Consider the following 18,362-nt stretch of genomic DNA (forward strand, 5'->3'; position numbering starts at 1 on the left):
CCATAGACTAATCCCGTCTCCTTTAACATTTTGTGTGTTTCGAGTTGCCGATCGGGCTCTGCCACGAACGCTATTTTCGGGGTCGGTAGGCAAGTTTGCATCGATAGCCACATGTGAATTAGCATCAATCGGATCTGCGATCGGAATTCTAATGGGATCAGCAGGTGGTTATTTTCACCATGATGACCGAACTCGTTGTCAACATGCAGGGGTGCTGATTGAGAGTTCGATATTTTTTATTTTAGCCTAGAATCAAAGACACTTCAAAGAGCAAGTGTAAAGTAGTGTGTGTTATTGAGATTTGTATCAAATAACCAATATTATCCTTAGCCCCACGGTGGGAGCCAAACTGTTTACCCTCAAAATCGAATAACAATTGAATTTGTACGTGGTTTTAAGAATACGTGATCTAACTTGATACAAAATGAAAAATCAGATTAATATTGAAATAAACGATAAAAAAGTAAATGCAAACCACACAAGTTGAACAATCTTAGCCTTGAAGATTAGTCACCCTTGAGTCAGAAATACTTTTATTGATGCCGGAACAGAATGACAAGATAATGAGAACTAGAAATAATAATATATTGCTTTACGATGCGTGTTATAGTGTCTTGAATGAATTATCAGACCACTCTTTATATAGTAGAAGAGTCCTACCCTAAGTACATTTCTATAAAAAGTAAAAATCTCTTGATTTGCCGATTGCCGGTTCCTTGCTGATACGTGCCAAGATTCTCGCCGTAATATCCGACTGGTCACGGATATTTCAGTCTTCTGTTAGTTATCTCCGAGCTTGTTCGAGGCTAAGGTCGACGCCAGACTTAATGTTCCTCGAAGGCAGGCTTTTCGACCTCGGGTTTTAGCTCGACGGGACTCAAGGTCGATCTTCAGTTCTTGGTCGCCACGTTCCAAGCCTAATCCACCAAGTTGTAGTTGAGCTCGACTTCGACCGTATACATATATTACAACTGAATTATATTGAAGCTACAAATGCACTGACAAATTTATGTTTAGAGCAAGAAAGTAGAAACTAACAACTAAACATAATATATACAATTTGTTTACAGAAAATGAAACTAACATCTACAAATAGAACAAAAAATAACCAATAAAATCAACTAAATCATGTAGTACATTCCCTAACAAAATTATTTCAAATAATGTACGACAAATCTACAATTTCCATAAAAATATAGAAAAGTTGATAACCAACAACAAATATACACAATGTAGATAAAATTTCTACAAATATATAAAAACAAAAAATAGGTATAGTCATGAGAATAAAAACAGATTTTGTAACTAAAAAAAGAGCAAAAATTATAAGTACTACAATTTTACCTTCTCTAATGACTGTTGGGGGTATGTTTTAAGGAGATTTTTGACCTTATTCCTTTTTGAAGGTTTGATAGTAGGGAAAACTTTGATTTTTTTTTGCAGGTTTTGGGATAATTTCTTCTTCGACGAAATCATCATCACGAGCAATTTCTTTGCCCTTCCGCTTTACTGATTTAGCAAATGTCGAAACTTCACCAGCATCCCTGTCATGCTTGAATTTTGTTTGCGCTTTTGCCCTAGCTTCATGAGGGGAAAGCTTGGACTTTGTCTCTGATTTTGCATGTCTCGATTTCACTATTTTTTTTTGGGTGAATCTTGTGAGAAAACACCTAAATCAAAAGTAGGAATATCATCAACATTAGTTTTTTAGGGCTATTTTTTAGAAATCCTTTCTTCTTCATCGTAAGGGAAGGAAAATTTGAAACTGATACTGATTTCGTAGGGTTTTGAGAGAGGAATCAGAAAGTTTGAGAAAGATATTATAAAAGATTTTTGAATAAAATGTAAGAGAGCATTAACGGAGGGAGAGAGTATCAGAATCGTGGGGTATGGACAGAGAATCATAAGGGAGTGAGTTATGTACGTTTAGCGAGATTATAAGAGTTAATTGATATCTCATTTAATTCTTATAATGTATATAATTGGTAAATTGTATATGACTATATAATTAAATTGAAACTTGAGTAGTTAAGGTTTCAAATAGTGTATAGTAATGTAATATTTTTTTTTTCCATTAAAATATCATTTTAAACTAAGAAAATGCTCCCTGAAATAAACCCAGCATCAGTGTGATAAGATAATTCAGACCTTTCACCTGAAAAATGGCAGTGTCACCTCTAGCCGGTTTCAACAACCTTTCAATTCCGTCAGGTTCGTAAATTTTCCACAGAAATCACAATTTTATTTATTTTTGTGTATTTTTGGGTTTTAATATTTTAGAATATATCCAGGAAAGCAGCAGACCAAATTCGCTGGCCAATCAGTGGTATGAATTCCTTAATTTCTCTCCTTTTCTTAATTAAGCTAAAAAACGAAAAAGAGGACTCCTACTAAGCTCGAATGACGTTAGCCTTAACTATTTACAAATATTAAATTTAGAATCCAATTTATAGCTTTTAAAATTGTTGTTCTAAAATCTAGAACCATGAAAGAGGACTCCTACTATGTGCTTGCATTTTTTGCTGGATTTATACAGAGAGCAATACCTATACGCGTATTGACGGTTGGAAAGAAGCGGTCACAAGGAGGTGCAGCTAATAGTTGATGAGTATATGAAGAAGCTCAAGCATTATTGTAGTGTTGATGATGTACGGATTAAGTCTAATCCCAGAAATGCACGGTGTGTTTGAATTCTGCCCTTTCTTTTGCCAAGTTGGTATATTTCAAATTTTAATTGCAATGTTGGTGAAAATTTGTGAATTCTCGTCTTTGTGTGACAGATTTTTACGGAAAATGTAAGTGATTTTTTGTTACTTATTTTCTGGTGTTTGGTAAGTAATGGTAAGTAAGCAAAAAATATTGTCTCAGGAGCATTTATGTATAATCTAAGCAAACACTGTGAGTGTTGATGGTGGGAGTACCGGTTTGGGGTTGGGGTGGGGGTAGGGTGCATGGGAGGAGGGTCAGTGGGTTGGCAGGGGCTGGAGGTGAGGGGTTGGAGGGCGGGGTAGTGGGGTGGGAGGAGACAATCAGTGTGGAATGCCACTTATGCAACTTGTTTTCCCTACTCCCACGATATTTAAGGAACTTGTTTTCCTTAAGAAAATGTTTTCGAGAACATTTTGATCAAACATGGGAAAATTAAAAAAAAAAAAAATTCCTCCATACCAAACACACCCTAGCTAGATGTGGTGGTCCTTCTCGCTTAAGTTTTGAACTTGTATACCAGTAAGCTATGATCTAAATCAGCACATCACTATCATGCTCTATGTTTAAGTTTCATTTTATTTCGTCGGGCCACTGATGGAATCAGTCGGATTTCTTTGTCGTATTACTGTAATGGCCATATTGACATATTTGAGTAACTTTAGTTCATAGTCTTTGTACTTTTTGGTAGATATAGAGGCTTGATTGATTATCATCTATCTACATTGTAAATTTCACTTCCGTTGGATGCTTAACCTTCAGCATTTTGTTAAGCAGAATATAATTTTGAAGCTTGTTATTTACATTTGTAACAGTGATGTAGTGGCTCAAATTGAACATGAGGACATGGCTGTTATGGGCCACATCAGGCCTGATGAATGGGTAAGAGTTCAGTAGCATTTAGCTCACTGAAAGTTTTTCTTTTCTGTGTGGATCTACTTCTTCTACTTGTCAAAAAACTCTCTTCAATTTGCAAAAGGTGAAAGCTGAACAAACTGCTTGGAACACTACTCTTTCTAATTCGTAACTTATAGAACCTTCTATGTATTAACTGATATATAACTTACTGACAAAATTAAATGTTGCCGAACTATTCTTTTTGAAGAATGACCACGCACTGACAACAGTTGTGAAAGAATTCTGTCTAAATAAAGCTGACTTACAAAACGATCCCTGTTATATTATACATTGTATTTAAAAAATAATTTATCCGAGCATTTTATGATTGAAAGGCTACTTCCAGTAATAGTTAGTCATGTCTTGAAGGAACTAGTGACCAATGTGGTCTATTTAAAAACTAGAATTTTGGTATTCACACCAACACTTTTCGCCTTCAGAGCAAAAATGGGGGAAGAACTTTGGAATAAAATTTGCAAAATAAAAAATGGAACATTCTACAAAATTTGGATAGATTCTCCAACACGAGGAAGTATAAATTTAAATAGAATGGAAGTGACAACCTGGATGGAGAAGACGGTTGCTGAAACAAAGTAATCCATAAAGAAGTATTATTAAGGAATGCTTATATTGGTGAAAAGATGGAGAAAGGAATTGAGTCGATTTGATATATAATAAAATTGCATAATAGACTAACTGGTGGATGACCTATGGCTATGAGGACCAACTGTCAGGATTCCTGTAGTGATGTTGCGTTTGGGGCGAATTCCAAGGGAGTAACAAAATTCATTTATATCTCGAGTTGTGAAAAGAATTCCTAGGCTGCATGCAATTTTTGACTAGTTTTACTGAAATTTTACCTTGTTTTACTATTGTACATCTGAGTGGTTTGATATCAGGCAGGTTTAAATGATTTTGTTCAGCGGGTTTTTTGCTGTCTTTGGGGTGTTCAGAAGCTTTTTCATTCTTGTTGAAGCTGTTGATATCTTCGTATTTTTTCCATGCCTCAACATTAATCAATTTTCTGGGAGATGGAACACAATAATTGCACTCTCTTGACCCTCACAAAATTAATGGTTACATTCTCCCCCTTTTCTCTTTCTGAATTCTCACTGTCCCTAATCTGTTTAAAACCAGGTTGTAATGTTGGATGAGCGTGGTCATGATGTGGGATCTGAGCAGATGGCTTCTTTAATTGGAGATGCTGGAAACAAGGTGAGTGATGCATCATCATGGCACAGTCTTCTGTTCATGGTATTATCTGTCATGGTTTAGCAGCAAATCTCCCTTGGGAAATGGAAGTTCTTTAAAGGTCTGCTGCCTACTGTCAAAAACATTTGATCAATACGACATCTTTCCTCAGTAGGATGAGGATCTATTCGGAAAAGATAGACACTAGAATTATTGTGTGATTCTACTCCTGTCTGTCTTGTAGGGAGCATCAAGCTTACTCTTTTGCATAGGTGGACCTTATGGACATGGAAGACAATTGCGGGAGAGAGCTAACATATCAGTCAAATTGTCATCTTTAGTCTTAAATCATGAGATTGCCGTGGTTGTACTGATAGAGCAACTTTACAGGTGAGAGACTGAAACAGACTATTCTTCTTTTAAAGTATTGGTGCTGCTATTTTCTCTGTCAGTAAAAATTTCAATGTTCAGAAGATTGTTTGAGAAAATAGTTTCATAACTTGAAGTATTCATGCGTCCTAGTCATACTGTTCTCATTACCTATCCACTTCCTAAGAGGAAGATAACATAAAATTATTCCTTTAAAGAGCTCTTATATATCTTTCGAACTAAAAAGCAAACATATATTCTCATTCCCTTTCTGTATTACACACTGTCCCATAAACGAGATTGAGGCATGTATTCTACAACTACGGCAGACATAGTGTTAAAATGGCTAGCCACATAATTCCTTCCTTCCCTTCTTTATAGGTTCCTTTCATCCACTTATGTGGGAAGTGTCTTGGCGTTAAATCTTTTTTGTCAAATCTGATTGTTTATCGTATCATGACCATACATGAATTTCCAGAAACCTAATAGATACACTGCTCTGAATATTTTGACAGAGCGTGGACCATTCTTAAAGGACAGAATTACCATCACTAGACATCGGTGTCTTAACTATGATAAAGCGACAGAGGTACAGGTAGTACTTTCCCGTCCTAAATATTTGAACTTCTATTCTATTTCCTTACTGAACTTGGTGCCATGTAATTTAAGTTTAATAGATCGAGCTTTGGCAAATGTGCTGCATTGGCCTTAAATAATGAGTTTGGAGAGTGATGCTTTATTTACTTATTCAAATAAAACAAGCTTTATTACCCATCGTGCTTCTCTATTTCAAGTGTACTACATAGCAAAAAAGTTAAATGCATTAGCATGTCATACCCTGGCTAAACACCATGTTTTTTACTAGCATGTAATTGCCGCTAAATGCCTACAGAGAAATATCACTCACAATTATACTGTGGGAAACTGGGAATAACTTCAGACCAACTCAATGCAAACGGTGACAAAGATAAAGCTAAGTTTCACTAACTCTACCACTTATTGTTGCCTTTATTAGTAAATTTATTTTTGGTAGTTTTCCTGATCAAACTAGAAATTACCATTCATATCATTGGGTCGATAATTTATTGACTGATTTTTCAGAATTTCTATTTCTTGGATTGGATTAAAAGAATTGAATGACTTCCAAATTTCATTCAATCACCATCAGAGGAACCAAACTTAACTCAGGTTTGAAATGTCTTTTCAGGATGACCTTGGCCCTCATTTATAGATACTGGACTTGCCTAACCACCCGCCTAAAGAGGAAGAGGTGGTTGAGAAGTGAGCGGAACCACATCCTTAGATCTTAGAAATCTGTTGAGGTTGTGACTGTCCAAATTGTTGATGCTTAACTTGGTCTATGATGGGTCTGCGAAACCGGACGGTACGTCTATCGTGATTGTGTGTCATGCAACGTTTATAGACTGGTGTGTCATGTCATGCCTGCTAGTTGGGCTTAGCCGGTCCGAATCTGACATTGGAATGTTGAGGAGCCTGGACCTGGCATATCTTAGGCACTAAAATGATCTAATTCATTATGTCATCGCCACTATTTCTAATGAATGGAGTTAGGTTTTATGCATTTATATCCTTCTGGGTTTTCGGAGAGAAGTTAGACAACTATTTATTTCTTGTGATAAGGTATTTATTTCGTTGAAACATTTGCCAAACTATTATGTACGATTTTGAAGCACATCCTGCGACGCTTGAGATTTATTGTTATTGATCATTTGACACGTTCCACACTGCTGGGAGGCCTTGACTTTGTTTTTACTTGTATCACATTATGCTTCTTGGGCTGCATTACTGACTAGATTGACTCTGTTTTGCTTAGATGCTCCATGTACTTGTTGGGAGTGGGTTCTGGTTGCTTATGGATGTCTGTTGATTATTTTCATACAACTTTGAGTCTCAATTATGATATTACATTGTATTGAGTATATTACTTGATTGCCTGTTAATTGGTTCAGTAAGCGATTAGAGGCCGGCTTAGTGAGTAGTGGATCTGGTCACGGCTCACCAGTTTTGAGTTCCAATTCCACAACTCTATATGGTTGTCACTTGTCCTTTCATATAATAGATTCTTGGCTATCACAATACAAAGGAATGGAAGAGAGGTACTAACACCAAAATCAGAAAAAAGCTTTGACAACCCAATTTCAGCAGTAGCCTTGTTCATAGACCTATACTCAGATAGTCGAGAGCAGAAATATCAGTTGCAGATAAAATGATGTCACAGGTAGGATAACTATAGCATCACCAGAACCTCTTGTGAACAGGGAATACTCATTTAATGAATGATTCTATCATCTAGAGCACATAGCTTGAGACAATTTTACAGACCATGGAATTTTACAACCTAGGAGAAAGTTTCAGGAATTGTCTCATGGAAATCTATACAAATGATAAACAAGAGCTTCTCTTGTAAGCATTCATACATATAAATATATTTTAAGAGGCTTAGTCAAAATGGAGTAATTAGTGATATGAAATCAAACTTTGATTATCATTGTTTAAGTGGTTACTATAGTCCTTTTATCCTTCCTAAAGGGTCTGTCTTAAACTTTTTGTATCATCTTAGACCTAAGAATGATCAATGTTGAATTAAGCTGATGTGACAGGGAAAACCAAGCAATCTTCCATCAGCAGGAAACTAAACCTGTGGACCGCGGACTCAACAAAAAATTGAAATTTATATTTCATTCTTTTTGTACAGTTATGTAAGCTGTCATTCATATTATATGCTATTGGATAAAATTCCAGCTTCGCCCCACTTGAGAAAATTTCATCATTAGTCCTATTAGGTGTACAAGTCAAAATAGGGGAAACTTGCAAAACATCATCATATTCATGTAAATCAAATAAAGCCTTGTCAACAATGTCATAGAGAGTTTCTAGCTAATTTCCACATTTGCCATAAAAGAGAAACACTTAACCTCAGTAGCTCAATGAATTTGGATACTGATATGTATTGCGAAACAAATCATTCCACCATTTTGCAAAATCGATAGTATTTCTAAATTAGGCCGGTTGATGGGAGACAATTTCCATACTATCTGAGTTTCTACTTGTGTTTGCCCTTGTAGAGGTTTAAAACCATTAGAGTTAGGAATCCATGGATCAGTCCAAATCTTAATGCTTTCTTCATACCCCAACTCTCCATCTAATTCCTTGCTTCAGTAAATCTTTGCCCCAAATAATACTTTTCCAAATCCAAGAGCTTCCTGCACTAAGGAAACAAGTGTTCTGAAAATATTTATATTTTAGCAGCTTATGAAGTAACGAATCTTCTTGGGTCAAAATCCTCCATTCGAGTTTAGCCAACAGGCCCCGTTAAAAGATTTCAAATCCCTAAATCCAAGACCTCCTTTAGATTTTGCCTGCCATTTTTCATAGTGCATGTTTCTTTTTTTCTCGGTTCGTCCCCGTCAAAAGTCAGAAAATAGTAGTAATCTCCTTACATAAGCTATCGGGGAATTGAAAACAAGACAATGCATAAGAAGGAATAGCATAGAGAACCGACTTAAGCATCACTTCTTTGCCTGCAGGTAGTGTTCATAAAATCCCGAAAAATCGAACCAAACCGACCAAAAAAAATTGATACTTTTTAGGTTTCGTTACATAAAGGAATTATCAACAAAGAAAAGATGGTTTACCATAAGACTTACCCTTTTAGACCTATGTCTTGTATTTCCCCTTGGACTTGAGCTTGGTCCAAAAGCCTAGAAAGTCCTTCAACACATAAAATAAATAGGTACTATGATAAAAGGATCACCTTGTCTTATTCCCCTATACTAGGCTTAACATCCCCAATAATTTCTGTAACTAAGAGTTGTGATACATTGCATAATCCAACTTACAAAAGTATCATGGGAACCCATTTTCAAAAGTAATTTTGGACATATATCCATTCAACTCTATCATAAGCTTTTGCCATATCCAACTTCAGGATATATTCTTGATTCCCTCTCCTCTTATTTTTTAACAAGTGTATAAACTCATGTACTAAGATAATATTGTCAACAATTTGCCTACTCCCTAGGAAGGCAGATTGGTTAGGAGAGATAATACTAGGCAAATACTTCTTCATTCTTGCTATAATCTTAGTAATAATTTATACACCGTAAAGCACAAACTAATAGGCCGAAATTAACTAATTATACTCGGATTTTTTACTTTTGGGATTAAAGTAAAAAGAGTTTGATTCCAGGAGATAACTGGTACCTGTCTGGTGTTATGGGCTATATCCCCCTCCCAATCAGATAACCGTACATCTGAACTAGCCTCATGTATAGGCATGCAATACAAACTGTAGCTAATACACGTATATAACATGCCTGACTGGTGTTATGGGCTATATCCCCCAGCAGGTAAATATATAATCAACAGGCCCGACTGGTGTTATGGGCTATCTTCCCCCAGCATATAATCAATAGGTATCGCTGGCGTTATGGGCTATATCCCCCTAGCATATAATCAATAGGCCTCACTGACGTTATGGGCTATATCCCCCCAGCATAATCAATGTAAGCATGTATGAGGCATAACACATGTGGCAACATCATATGGACTCAAGAGATCATAAAGGAAACCATAAACAGAATCACAAACGCAATCTAATGCTCGTCGTCCATAAGTTGGACGGAGGAGTCTATCCCCATTTTAGGGAGAAACTGAGTATGTACATGAGATATTAAGGCTAATTAACTCATTAGGATACCTCTAGAATCAATTTAGAACCAAGAAACTCAAGATTTGTCCAACTTTTCGAATTTTTAAAAATTTCGGCAGAGTTTTCCCAAAACTAGATGATCTCCAAAAACAACAACAAGCACTACAATATACACGGGAATGGATACCCGGCCAATATGATAACATCAAACTAAAGGAGACCCAATTATCTACAATAGTGTCAAACAATCGACAAAATAGAGTTATGAGTGTAATGTCGACTCATAGCGGCTAACTTGTGACGTGAAAGTATAAATATAATTTAGGAATAATCTAAGTATAAACACATGATAATTAATCTTATATAATCTTGAATGAAGTTATTAGGATCATATGGGCGTTAGGTATACATGAAAACATCAAAGGAACGGAACAAACGAAAGTCCGAATGGCATAGGCCACATGGGCGATTCGCCCTTTTTATTTTTGTTGTGTTTTTAATTTCTAACCTAAATTAGTTTCTTTCATACTTCACATATGGAATTAAATATTATACGAGGATACAATACATGCTGAAATTTTTCTTGAACAACTCTTAAAAGATCAAAAAGAAAGACTAGAACATAGCTAAACCAAATCATGCCGAAAACGAAACGAAAACCCTACATACCTCTTGTATTCTTGCTTCCAAACCTTGTTCCCTTTAACCCACACCCTTCCTTATGCTTGTATAGATAAAATACATAGGTGACAAGCTTGCTTAGACATGATGCTCTTTCCAAAACTTGAGTTATAAGGAGAAAGGAGGACGCCAATGTCTTACCTATGTCATAAGGATCACGTTGATGTGTTCGCTTCTTGATTTTGAATTGGGGATGATGGAATTGCTTCAAAACCCTAAGGATGAGTTTAGGAGGTCTAAAGAGTTTTAGATCTGATTTGGGTTGAAATAAGGCTTGGAGACGAAGTCCACAACTTTATATCGCAAGATAATTCTCAACCGACCTTGTGGGTCCCAAAGGGAGCTGCTTGCGCAGTCTTGCAAAAATGCGAATATCTCTCTACTCTGATATTGTATCTACAAACGGTTTAATGCGTTGGAAACTAGACTCAGATTTGGTGGGTGGATCACCCCCTAACTCCAATTATATTGGTAGGAAAATGAAGTGACATTAGACCCAAATTTCAGTTCAATTTATGAACGTAACTTGTGACGACTTTCATCGACTTTTATTTCACAACTCGCTTGACTTTAAAATTTAGCACACGACTATCATACAACTAAAATAGCTCATAATATCACCTTCTTATCATGTTAAGCACCCTAGTCTCACCCCAAAAGTATGGTTATAACATTCCCAACTTGTCGACTTTCGACGAAACTTATTTTCTTCGATTCACTTAGCTTCTAAACCTTCCAACCCTCTTGGTACTTGTAGTTCATGATCTTAAATATTTGTAACCTCCAAGGTAACGTAATTAACTTACTTTATGTACTTTCAAAGATATTTTCGAGCTTACATCAATTGACTTACGACGTACTTTTACGTATTAAAACATGAGGTGTAACACGTCCTTAAAAAATGTAATAAAAATTAGAGAATATGCTTCCGACCTATTTTTTTAAGGTTAAAACAAGTGTAGGTTACATGCATGCCAAAACTATATATAAGCAAAACACTTTTAACTCAGCAGAGTTTGTGCAAAGATAATGTAATACATGGAAACCATAGCTCAGTTTTTTTTTTTTTTTCCTTTTGTTAAAGTAATAACTTAATTGAAAAAGCTTAGGCACAAAAATGCCAGGAAGTGTACCAAAAATTAGAACCATTGTTTAGTTTACTAACAAATGAAAATACAACGCGAAGACTTATTAGCACATTCTTATTAATTCATCTATGCAAGTTCTATATACACCTATTGGCATGACGTATTGTATACGGTCAAAACCAGTTTCGACCTTCATATGATTAGTCAAGATTGGAACATGATGGACCGAGGGTCATCCTCGTAATATCAGGTATGAGATCCGAAGCCAGGATACCGAGCTCAAATTTTTGAGACCGATCAAATACCGAACTCGAAGTTATCACCGAGCTCGAATCAAAATCGAACTATGATACGAAGCGGCGCTATCGAGCTTTAGAGCCAGAGACCGACCCATGTCTAGCTCGAATCAATACCGGGCCCCAAGTCAATATCGAGCCCGAGTCAATATCGGGCTCTAAATCTGAAAACCAACCAATACCAAGTCCGATCAAGATCGAGCCCTGGGACAAGAGCCGTTACAAACGCACTCAGGAGAGAGAATCTCAGCGAGAATTTGGGAAAAGCTATTCTATTATAGGTTCCCCACTATGTATTTTTAATTATATCCAAAGTAGGATCCCTCCACTATAAGAGGGATGGCTATTATTTCTCTAAGGAGGACACATTCAGGCATACATACACTCTTATATTCAGATAAATACATTAAAGACTATCCTTTTGTAAGCTTTATACATTGATTCATCTTGCTGGTTCATAAAATCGCTTCCCGATTCAATGTTGGTTCGTATTTCATTCTTTACAAGTCAATATTCGATATATTTCTACTTACTTTTCGATTTGTGTCAAGTTATACCACGTATCCTTAAAACTATTTATAAATTCAACTCTATCCATTTTTCGGGTAAATAGTTTGGCGCCCACCGTGGGGCTAAGGATAACAGTGGTTGTTTGGTACGAATCTCCACATAACACACCATTTTACACTTGCTCTTGGAAGTGTCTTTGATTTCAGATCGAAAACGACGAATTCTCAATTAATGGCCCTACCTATCAACAACGAAGCTGGCCTTCAAGATGAGAATAACAACTTAACCACCGAGGGCGCGAAAGGCCACTTGTCGATCCCGTTGGAGCTCAGGTCGAAGAGCCAATAGACGTCAATTCATATGCGGCCATCGAGGCGAACCAACGTTCCGACCCTGAAAATAGCATTCATGGTGGAACTCGGTTTGCAGCTCGAAATACCCAAAACGCTGAGGAAAATGGAATCAGTTTGCATATGATCTTCGAGATGCTGCAGGCTCAACAAGTAGCAATAGCCCAGTTGCAGAGCCAAACCCAGGCACCGACCAGACTCGAGCCCAGTCCACCCCAAGAAGTCACCCACAAAATGGGGCCAGCTATAGTAAGGTCAAATGAGCAAGAATCGGGGACTAATCCCGAAATTGTTAAGATGCTTGAAGAACTGACAAAACGAATAGAGTCAGGAGAAATGATGATCGAGGCAAATGAGAAAAAAAATGGAAACATATAACTCCAGGGTTGATCAGATCCCGGGGGCACCACCGATACTGAAAGGCTTAGATTCCAAAAAATTCATACAAAATCCTTTCCCCCGAGCGCGGCTCCTAAACTGATCTCAAAGAAGCTTTGCATGCCCGAGATTCCTAAATATAATGGAACGACCGACCCCAACGAACATGTCACCTCTTACACATGTGACATCAAAGGGAACGATCTAGAGGACGATGAGATCGAATCTGTATTATTGAAAAAATTCGGTGAAACCCTGTCAAAGGGAGCAATGATATGGTATCATAATTTACCATCTAACTCTATTGATTCTTTTTCTATGCTTGCAGATTCTTTTGTAAAAGCACATACGTGGGCTATAAAAGTTGAAACCAGGAAGTCAGACCTATTCAAGGTAAGACAAAAGGATAACGAGATGTTAAGAGAATTCGTATCTCATTTCCAAATGGAACGAATGGATATACCACCAGCCACAGACGATTGGGTTGTTCACGCTTTCACTCAAGGTCTAAACGAACAAAGCTCGATGGCTTCACGGCAGATGAAGCATAACCTGATCGAGTACCCAGCTATTACTTGGGCCGATGTGCACAATCGGTATCAATCCAAAATAAGAGTCGAAGACGACCAGTTGGGTTCTGGGTCCGATTTTAAAAGGGATAGCGATCGAGAACCAAGTCAAACAAGGATCGATACCGGCCGTATAACGGAGATCGTAGGGGTAGCGAACCATAACGAAACCCCATATGAGGCGAAAAGAGAAATGATCGAAGCCAAGGGTCTCGGGGGCTGATGAACAGGAATGGGTACGATAGGCATACCAGACCTAAGGAAGCACCTTAGCTATCGGAGTATAACTTCAGCATCGATGCATCCGCTATCGTAATGGCTATCGGACGCATCAAAGATACTAAATGGCCTCGACCTATGCAGACCGATCCTGCCCAGAGAAATCCTAATCAAATATGCCAATATCATGGCACTCATGGCCACAGAACGGAAGATTGCAGGTAACTAAGAGAGGAGGTAGCTCGGTAATTTAACAAAGGGAACCTTCGAGAATTTTTAAGTGACAGGGCCAAAAACCATTTCAAAAACAGGAATTTCAATAGACAAAATGAACAAGAAGAGCCACAACACATTATCCACATGATTGTTGGTGGGATCGATACCCCAGGGGCCGGTGCTTAAACGCACTAAGATGACGGTTGTAAGAGAAAAGCGATCTCGGACTCAGGATTACGCCCCTAATGGGAACCTTGTCCTTTAATAACGAAGACGCGGAAGGAATCATGCAAACACATAACGATGCACTGGTAATATCTGTACTTATGAATAAAACTCAAGTTAAACATGTGTTGATTGATCCAGGTAGTTCGGCCAATATCATTTGATCGGGGGTCATAGAACAACTCAGTCTACAGAACCAGATCGTGCCCGCAACCTTGGTACTAAACGAATTCAACATGGCATGTAAAACTACTAAGGGCGAAATAATCTGGCCAGTTAACGTGGCCTAAACCATCCAAGAAACGAAGTTCCACGTGATTGAAGGCGATATGAGATACAACGCCTTATTCGGAAGGCCGTGGATCCATAATATGAGGGCTGTACCCTCGACCCTCCACTAGGTTTTGAAGTTCCCAACATCGGAGGGAATCAAAATGGTCTACGGGGAGCAACCGGCCGCGAAAGAAATGTTTGCCGTCGATGAAGTGATTCCGATGTCATCATTATCATCAGCAAGAGGATCGGGTTCGAAGGAGGAACGGAATACCAAATAGCAATTACAAATGTCAGCTTCGACCCAATTAGAGAATCAGAAGACTGACGGAGATGATGAACATAGGATCCCTCGATCTTTCGTGGTTCCCGATGATTTCGACGCCACCCAATCAACAATCGAAGAACTGGAGCAAGTCATACTAATCGAATATCTGCCCTAACGAAAGGTATACATGGGCACGGGGTTAGATCCCGAGCTCAAGAGAAAGCTTATTCAATATCTTATAGCTAACATAGACTGTTTCGCTTGGTCCCATCTTGACATGACAGGGATCCCACCGGGAATCACCGCTCATAAGCTAAGCTTGGACCCAAAATTCCACCCGGTAAAACAAAAAAGGAGGCCCCAGTCCAAGGTCAAACACGCCTTCATAAAAGACGAGGTAACCAAACTTCTTAAAATAGGGTCCATTCGGGAAGTAAAGTACCCCGAATAGCTAGCAAATGTGGTGGTAGTCCCTAAAAAGGGGAACAAACTTAGAATATGTATAGATTATAAAGACCTGAATAAAGCATGCCCTAAGGACTCTTTTCCTTTGCCTAATATCGATCGTATGATCGATGCCACAGCCGGCCACGGGACTCTTAGTTTTCTTGATGCCCATTCCGGGTACAACCAAATACAGGTGAACCTGAAGGATTAGGAAAAGACCTCATTTATCACTAAGTACGGGACCTACTATTATAATATAATGCCATTTGGCCTAAAAAATGCTGGTGCAACTTACCAACGCCTAGTAAATAGAATGTTCGAAAAGCAAATAGGAAAATCAATGGAAGTTTATATTGATGACATGTTGGTTAAATCCCTGCGAGCAGAGGACCATTTAAAGCATTTGCAGGAAACTTTCGACATACTAAGGGAGTACAATATGAAGCTCAATCCCGAAAAATGTGCTTTCGGGGTTGGCTTGGGCAAGTTTCTCGGTTTCATGGTGTCCAATCAAGGAATCGAGATTAACCTCAATAAAATCAAAACAATCGAAGACATCACAGTGGTAGATATTGTAAAGGCCGTACAAAGGCTAACAGGACAGATTGCCGCCCTGGGACGATTCATTTCGAGATCCTCGGATAGAAGCCACCGATTTTTCTCTTTGCTTAAAAAGAAAAGCACTTTTTCATGAACTCCGGAATGTCAGCAGGCTTTGGAAGAGCTAAAACGGTATCTATCGAGCCCTCCGTTGCTTTATACCCCAAAGGCCGACGAACAGCTTTACCTATATCTAGCTGTCTCAGAGGTAGCGGTAATTGGAGTCCTAATTCGAGAAGAGCGAGGTACTCAATTCCCTATTTATTATGTCAATCAAACTCTAGGCGAAGCCGAAACTAGATATCCACACTTAGAAAAATTGGCGCGTGCTTTAATAAGTGCCTCTAGGAAGTTAAAACCATATTTCCAGTGCCATCTGATACATGTTGTAACAACTTATCCTCTACGAAATATTTTACACAAACCTGAGCTTTCAGGGCGGTTGGCCAAATGGGCCATAGAGATCGGCGGGTACGACATCGAGTATCGACCTCGAACCGCTATCAAATCCCAAATCTTAGCGGACTTCGTGGCTGACTTTACGCCGACCTTCATACTCGAGATCGAAAAGGAATTACTGATAAAATCAGGTACCTCTTCGGGAATCTGGACCCTCTTTACGAACGGTGCCTCGAACGCAAAGGGGTCCGGACTGGCATCTTATTAAAATAGCCCACGGGTAATATAGTTAGACAGTCTATTAAAACTACAAAATTGACTAATAATGAGGCCGAGTATGAGGCCATTATTGCAGGTCTCGAACTAGCTAAAAATTTGGGAGTCGAGGTCGTGGAGGCTAAATATGATTCCCTCCTCGTGGTAAATCAATTCAACAGGACTTTTGAAGTCTGGGAAGATCGAATGTAGAGATACTTGGATAAATTGCAAGAGACTCTACATTGATTTAAAGAATGGACTTTGCAACATGTACTTCGAGAGCAGAACAGTGAGGCCGACGCTCTTGCAAACTTAAGGTCATCCCTCGAGGATGATGAACTCAACTCAGGGACTGTCGTGCAACTCATGAAATCGGTAAAGGTCATGCCGAGATAAACTCCACTAGTCTAACCTGAGATTGGAGAAACAAATATATAGAGTGCTTCAAGAACGAAAAACTTCCACCGGATCCAAAGGAATCGAGAACTCTACCCACGAAAGCTGCACGATTCACCTTATCCAATGATGGAACGCTATTTAGAAGGACGTTCGATGGTCCACTGGAAATTGTTTGGGACCAGGAGATACCGACTACATCCTACATGAGATTCATGAGGGCACTTGTAGGAATCATTCCGGTGCCGATTCATTAGTCCACAAGATAATCAGAGCGGGATATTATTGGATCGATATGGATAAAGATGCAAGGGAGTTCGTTCGAAAATGCGACAAATGTCAAAGACATGCACCCATGATTCATCAACCTGGGGAACTTCTCCACTCGGTCGACCCCCTCCCATCGACCCCAGGTAAGGCTCAATTTATTTTGTTTATGACTGATTATTTCTCTAAATGTGTTGAAGCACAGGCTTTCGAGAAAGTCAGAGAAAAGGAGGTAATAGACTTCATTTGGGACCACATCGTATGTCGGTTCGGGATGCCATCCGAGATTGTATGTGACAATGAAAAGCAATTCATCGGAAGCAAAGTAACTAAATTTCTCGAAGACCACAAAATCAAAAAGGATCCTATCAACACCTTATCATCCCAGCGGAAACGGACAGGCCGAATCGACCAACAAAACCATCATCCAAAATCTTAAGAAAAGATTAACTGACGCTAAAGGAAAATGGAGAGAAATACTACCCGAAGTCCTATGGGCTTACCGCACAACATCAAAATCGAGCACCGGGGTGACACCATTCTTGTTGGTTTATGGTGCCGAAGCTCTTATCCCGGTTGAGGTCGGGGAACCCAGCATCAGGTTTCAATATGCAATAAATGAGTCGAATAAAGAGATGATGAACACGAGCCTAGAATTAATGGACGAAAAATGAGAAGCAGCTCTCGTCCGATTAGCCGCCCAAAAACAGCAGATCGAAAGGTATTATAATCGAAGAACCAATCTTCGATATTTTAAAATCGGGGACTTAGTGCTAAGGAAAGTTACCCTCAACACCCGAAATTCAAATGAAGAAAAACTGGGTCCGAACTGGGAAGGACCGTATCAGGTTCTCGAAATCATCGAAAAAGGATCCACAAGCTCGGTGTAATAAACGGCAAACAACTACCAAGCAATTGAAACGTGTCGTACCTAAAACGATACTACTGTTGAGGTACGACCCTCCTATGTTCATTTATTTCTCAAAATTAACCCTTGCAGGTATTCGATCAGAAACAGGGATGAGTTATTCAACTCGAAGCCTTTAGGCCTGAAAGCACGCGTTGTACTCTTTTTCCCTTAGACCGG

General features: G+C 38.6%; 1 protein-coding gene across 1 annotated transcript; it reads left to right on the forward strand.

Annotated features, from left to right (window-relative positions):
- The first annotated feature begins 2,071 nt into the window (after positions 1-2,071).
- On the forward strand, positions 2,072-6,907 carry LOC107780045 (putative RNA methyltransferase At5g10620). Its single transcript, XM_016600557.2, is given in 9 exon segments — positions 2,072-2,211; positions 2,292-2,326; positions 2,537-2,587; positions 2,589-2,680; positions 3,522-3,588; positions 4,741-4,818; positions 5,039-5,184; positions 5,679-5,758; positions 6,056-6,907. Coding segments are annotated over 8 exon segments (558 nt in total). The 5' UTR covers positions 2,072-2,162; the 3' UTR covers positions 5,719-5,758; positions 6,056-6,907.
- Positions 6,908-18,362: the final 11,455 nt, after the last annotated feature.

Source organism: Nicotiana tabacum, chromosome 15 (assembly GCF_000715075.1).
Source record: "Nicotiana tabacum cultivar K326 chromosome 15, ASM71507v2, whole genome shotgun sequence".
In the NCBI taxonomy this organism is placed as follows: domain Eukaryota; kingdom Viridiplantae; phylum Streptophyta; class Magnoliopsida; order Solanales; family Solanaceae; genus Nicotiana; species Nicotiana tabacum.